General features: G+C 43.8%; 1 protein-coding gene across 1 annotated transcript; it reads left to right on the top strand.

Annotated features, from left to right (window-relative positions):
* Window positions 1-4,273: 4,273 nt before the first annotated feature.
* LOC119359390 lies at window positions 4,274-5,888 on the top strand. The gene is made up of 3 exons (XM_037625601.1): window positions 4,274-4,525; window positions 5,218-5,482; window positions 5,594-5,888. Exons 1-3 carry the CDS (start codon window positions 4,397-4,399, stop codon window positions 5,608-5,610), a joined length of 411 nt encoding a protein of 136 aa, XP_037481498.1. The 5' UTR covers window positions 4,274-4,396; the 3' UTR covers window positions 5,611-5,888.
* The last annotated feature ends 269 nt before the right edge of the window (window positions 5,889-6,157 follow it).

The following is a 6,157-nucleotide window of genomic DNA, read 5'->3' as shown; positions in this document are numbered from 1 at the left end:
ACCATCTTTGATTAACGAGCTAGTCTAGTAGAGGCATACTAGGGACACTTTGTTTTGTCTATGTATTCACACATGTATCAAGTTTCCGGTTAATACAATTCTAGCATGAATAATAAACATTTATCATGATATAAGGAAATAAAATAATAACTTTATTATTGCCTCTAGGGCATATTTCCTTCAAACACCAGCTCCTAAATCACATAAAGTAGTTTTCACATAGTTTGTTTTTATGGAGCAAGGTATAGTTGGTATTCCCGGATCTCCAAGTTTTTTTGGTACTCCACCCTTAAAAGTATAATTAGCAAGCATGGTGGAGATTTCAGGTTCCAGTATTTTTCTCTTGTTGGTGATGATGTCTTTCATGTACTTTGCATAAGGAGGCATGTTTAAGATATCAGTCAAGTGAGTACGCAAAAAGACTGGCCTAAGCATTTCAACAAAGCGTTCAAATTCTTCATCATCTTTCTTTTTAGTTGACTTAGGTGGAAAGGGCATAGGTTTTTGAACCCATGGTTTTCTTTCCTTCCCATGCTCACTAGCAACAAAGTCTCTTTTATCATATCTCTTATTCTTGGGTTGTGGGTTATCAAGATCAACAACTGGTTCTATTTCAACGTCATTGTCTGGTTCTTTATTATTTGTTTGAGTGTCTTCATGAACCTCATCATTATCTTTTTCATTATCAGAAGGTGAGTGTTCATTATCAGATTGAGTTTCAGCATCAGAAATAGAAACATCATTAGTAGCATCAGGAGGTTTTTCTACTTCAGATTCACTAGAGGCATGCAAAGTCCTATCATTTTTCTTTTTCTTTTTCTTTTTAGAAGGGCTAGGTGCATCAGTGTTAATTCTTTGAGAATCTTGTTCAATTCTCTTTGGGTGTCCCTCGGGATAAAGTGGTTCCTGAGTCATTTTCCCTCCTCTAGTGGCTACTCTAACAGCAAAGTCATTTATATTACTATTCATTTCATCAAGCAACTCTCTTTGAGATTTAGCAACTTATTCTAGTTGAGTTTGAAACATAGAGGCATGTTTTCCTACACCTCTAACATCATTGCTAATTCTAAATAACAAGTCACTCAAACAAGCAATCATATCAGAATTGTGTTTCAATTGTTTCATAACATTTGCATTGAAGTGATATTGCTTTCAAGATAAGGAGTTCCACTTTCCCCACTAATCTTTGTCCTTGTTGCTGATTTCCTCCAAACAATCATGAATAAAGCAATGGTGGCTGGTATCTTTCAACACCCTCTCCCTTCAAATTCAAGACTTCCCGGTGATTCAGTATGCAGATGACACAATTCTGATCGTGCCTGCTTGCCCTAGACAACGGCAACAAGTGGATAATTTGCTAAAGCACTTTGCTGCTCATACTGCGCCGAAGATAAATTTTCACAAATCGATCATGATCCCCATCAATGTGGAAGAAACATTATTCAATCAGTTACTCAGCATCCTGGGATGCAAAAAAGGAAATTTCCCATTCACTTATTTGGGACTCCCTTTAAGTGCCAACAGACTGAAAATTGAGGATTTCATCCCTAGTTGTCAGAAAATTAAAAGGAGACTGTCAGGATGCTCTACTATGCTTTCATATGATGGAAGACTTCTCTTGATAAAATCAGTCTTCTCTGCCCTGCCAATATTCTTTATGAGCACACTGGCACGCCTGCTTCAGTCACCACACAGATTAATAAATATTGAAGAACATTTTTGTGGAGAAAATATGGGCAACTGATTGTTGGGCCTGCTCTGATTACCTGGGACAAGGTTTGTAGAACAAAAGATCAAGGAGGCCTAGGCATTTTTGATGTTGTAATTCACAACAAGCCACTACTAATGAAGAACATTCAAAAGTTTCTGAACAAGCAACCTCTTCCTTGGGTAAATCTTATCTGGGAAACATACTACTGTTAATCTCTCGCTGGATTTAAAATGGAAGGATCTTATTGGTGGAAATGCCATTTCAAACTTCTACTAGACTACAAAGACAACCCAGTCTGTAAAATAGGTGATGGAGGTACTTGTTGCTATGGCATGATTGTTGGCTTGATTAACCTCTCAAGCACAAATTCCTAGAACTACACTCACATACATTGGATGATTCCCTCTCTGCTAGGGATTGGTTTCAACAACAGGATAATACCCAGCTGTTTCACACACCAATGTCCACACATGCCTATAACTAGATTCAATTATTGGAAAACCTACTTCAGAATCAGGCAGAAGTACAAACCAATGACAAATGAGCATGCAAAGGACAGAAAAACAAATTTTATTCCATCATAATGTACCAAAATTTATGCCCATGGCAGGAGAAGCAGATAATATTCAAGTGGCTTTGGAACAATGCTTGCAGACTAAGACATAAAATCTTCTTATGGTTATTAATCCATGACAGGGTAAATACCAGAAATCTGCTCAAAAGGAAGAGCTTCCACTTGGATTGCTATGAGTGTGTGTTCTACAATGAAAAGGCAGAAGAAACTTTGAGACACCTGTTTTAGGATTGTGGCTTTCTGCAAAACTGCTGGAACAGTGTTTTGCCAAGGAAAAAATTGGGAATATCTTGTATTGATGACATTCAGTTAGGACATCAACTTCTTCCGAAGAGCATTGCTATGGTATTATAATACAAGGGTGCTAGTCCACTTGGTGTCAAAGAAATGGGAAATTTTTTAGAACAGAAACCTCTAGTATCAATTGTGGGAAATTCAGGCTAAAGGAGGATTTGAGTTTACTGGTTCATAGAATTAAAAGGAAGCATCTAAACACCCTCCTATAGTGGATTAAGGATCATCTGGAATGACTCCTCATATAGACATAACATTATTTTAGTGGTATGATGTTGGAAAAAATTGGCATTGGTTAGAGGCTAGAGACTATCTTTTCTGCTTTTTATTTGTAGATATTGTAACCTTTATATTACTTTAATAGAAAACTAGCATAGAGCTACTGTTCTACGGTTGGTACTTCAAAAAAAATATCTAACTATACAACACATGCATGGAGCTTTTCGGGCATTGTGCAGTCTCACTCGTCCACGAATCTATCTATCTTCTCCTTCTAGTTCTAGGGATTAAAGAATTAAAAGTAGATAGAGAGTTTATTACGTAAACTTATCCGTAATCATAATAGAGTTACCGATAGTTTGACAAAATATCTAATTGTTGTAAATGTGCTACATGAAGGTGAATTTGCCTTTAGAGTGTCTACGCCCTTGGAATAAAACTCTCTTTCACCTGAAAAAAAAAAGTTAGCCTGACGGTGAGAAGACGCGTGCAGACACGTACGGCAGCACGTGTCGGGCGGTTTGACTGGCCGGTGCCAAACATGTGTGCATGGAGACCAGGTAGAGTGAGTGAAGTATACGAGACAAACGATGCATGCGGTGAGATGGTGGATTTATTGGGGGAGGCGCAGGCGCAGGCGGCCGTTTGGATGGATATACTCCTACATGCATTGACGGTTAAAGCAACCGCTACCTGCATGCATCCTTAACTGTGCGTACGTCTGATGTGCATGCATGCATGCATGTAGCTTAGCCCAGGTGAGCCTAAGCAAGGGGGAAAAGGCTCATGCATGCATGCTATTTCCTCTGTACCGAAATACATGTACACATGGATGGATGAACTGGACGACGAAAGGGCCGGCCAGGGGCATATATGCACGCACATGGCACAGGGCATGGCCGCATATGTTTCATCAATGGATCGATGGACGGGTGATCGATGCGGCCGACCGGTAGCATGTGCCTGCGTATTTCTCCGCTCCGGTATGCCATGTCGCCGATGCATGCATGCCTAGCTAGTACTAACACACAGGAAAGGTACCAGAGAGCGACCGTTGTTGCGGCCATGGGCAGGGCCGTTTTGTTGGAGCCAGTAGTCACGGGTATCTCTCTCTCTCTCTCTCTCTGAGCATCCGGGAACGGAGCATCGTTGTCGACGGGCGGCATGGACGAAAGAAAAAAAGGAAAAGAAGCACGGATCACGCGGGCCCCGCACGCGACTTATCCAACTGCACCGCGCGTCTATCTAGCCTCCCTCTCTCTCGTGCATGCACTTGTCGCCTCAGGACCGTTTGATCCGGTTATGGAACTAGTATGATTCTGGAACAACTACTCTGGACCATTGGATTGAAATCGGACACATGACGAGCGACCGACCATCTGTGCACAGCAACCAGCGTCAGTGTCAAGTCCCAAGCCGCCCGCGCCTTTAAAAGCCCGGCCGAGGGCTCGTCAATATCAGCACAACCGCAGCACCGCAGGTAGCAACTGAAACCTACGCCAGCTCAAGTCTATAGGGTGAGTCAGTGAGGAGAGCAGTAGCCAAATCTTCGAAGTACCTAGTTAGCTCTCCATCCTTCAGCTAGCCAAATCCCAGGCATGGACGGAAAGAAGAAGCCCACTGCTGCGACTGGGAGCTCCATCGTCGACGACCTCTTCGGCCCCAAGGACGGCGCCGCCTCCTCCTCCGCGGGCTACTTCAGCACCGTCTTCCCAACTCCATCCGGGGTATATATGCATCTCAATACTTTCCGGCTTAATCTTCGATCTTAATTTTGTGTGTGCGTTCGCCTTCAGTTCAAACTTTCTTTTCTGTCGAAAAAAGGGCGAACATGCATGTGTACAACGTCCCCGATTTGCTTACCTCTCACCCACACAAATTACTACTAGTTCCAAGTCCATCGTTTGCAAAAAATAATAATTAATTCCAATAGGCTTTCTTTCATTTTCTACCGGTTGAATATTAGTTTTAGAAAAAGATTTGATCAATTTCTTTACTAGAAAATGCATGGTCAAAGCATGGATTAAATAAATAAATCAGCATGGTACATGGATAATGCATATCGCTTCATGCGAGACGAAAGCACTTTTGTTTACATCAAACACGTGCGCATATAAACCACAGTACGTATATGTAGTATGTCACTTAGTACCAGACTAGCTAGTTAGTAATCTACTCATTAGTTTATCCTCATGCTGTCATGCATGCATGTACCTTTTTTTACATGCATGACGATGTGATCCAAAACAATGGACTGGTGGTGTTATACTTATATCGTCTACGGACTACGGTGCATATACTTCATGTACATAGTACTATCAGAGGAGCATTTGTTCGGCACGTGTGTGATATTTTTGGTTGCTTAATTGGTCAACCACGTACTTATTACGTGTGCATATATATGTATTGGTAATGGCAGGCGACGGGGAAAGATGCGTCACTCCGGGCAGCAGCAGCAGCTGGGAATAAATCATCGTCGGCAGGGCATCAGCAGCAAGGAAAGCAGCACGGGGGGTCACCTGAGTCGCCTTACTTCGGCTCCTCTTCCGTCCACTATGGCGGCCGGGACTTCTACGCCGGCGCCGAATCTCAGCGGCAATATTCGGCCGCCGCTGCCGCACCGGCACCCAAGCACAAGGACGACGGCGACACGTCGGCAGCCACCCGGGGTGACTGGTGGCAAGGTCGGTCCATCTCAACCTACCTCCTACGTACACTCCCTTCCATAAAGTACTAGTAGTAGTACGTATTGACTGTCTCTACGTTTTGACTAACTGAACCCCTTTTTTCCCCAGGTTCCCTCTACTACTAGCACTAGCAGGAAAAAGAGACTGGTGTGAGATGAGCGAGATATAAATAAAATGTACAGCTAGCTACCTCATAATAGCATGCTTCATCATCGTTATTTCACTGGGTGGAGAAGATGGTCGGTCCAGCGATCATCAGCTTAACTAATTAGTATTAAGCTACTGTTATGTTAGAGCTTGTGTGTGTCTACCTAGTTGGGACATGGGTCCTCTCATGTGTGTACTACTGTGCTCTTGTAATATGCCTTCTTCACACTAATATATGGTCGTGCGCTTGTATGTGTGTGCTATGGTTTTGGGAAACGTTTGGGGCCGGGGCACCGGCGGAACGATTCGGCCGGTCTCCCTCTTCCTCGCGCCTTCGACCGCCGCCGCCAGAGAAGAGCGCCTTGTCGTCCGCGTGCGGCCGCCCCTCACCGGATGTCGTTCGCGTGCGGCCGCCCCTCGCCGGATCTCGTTCGCCTGCGGCCGCCCCTCGCCGGATCTCGTGCGCCTGCGGCCGCCCCTCGCCGGACTACTACCCCTCTGCCTCTTCCCAGAATCCGCCCCTCT

The sequence above is a fragment of the Triticum dicoccoides genome, chromosome 2A, assembly GCF_002162155.2.
Source record: "Triticum dicoccoides isolate Atlit2015 ecotype Zavitan chromosome 2A, WEW_v2.0, whole genome shotgun sequence".
Lineage (NCBI taxonomy): Eukaryota > Viridiplantae > Streptophyta > Magnoliopsida > Poales > Poaceae > Triticum > Triticum dicoccoides.
This window is presented reverse-complemented; position numbering and strand designations above follow the sequence as displayed.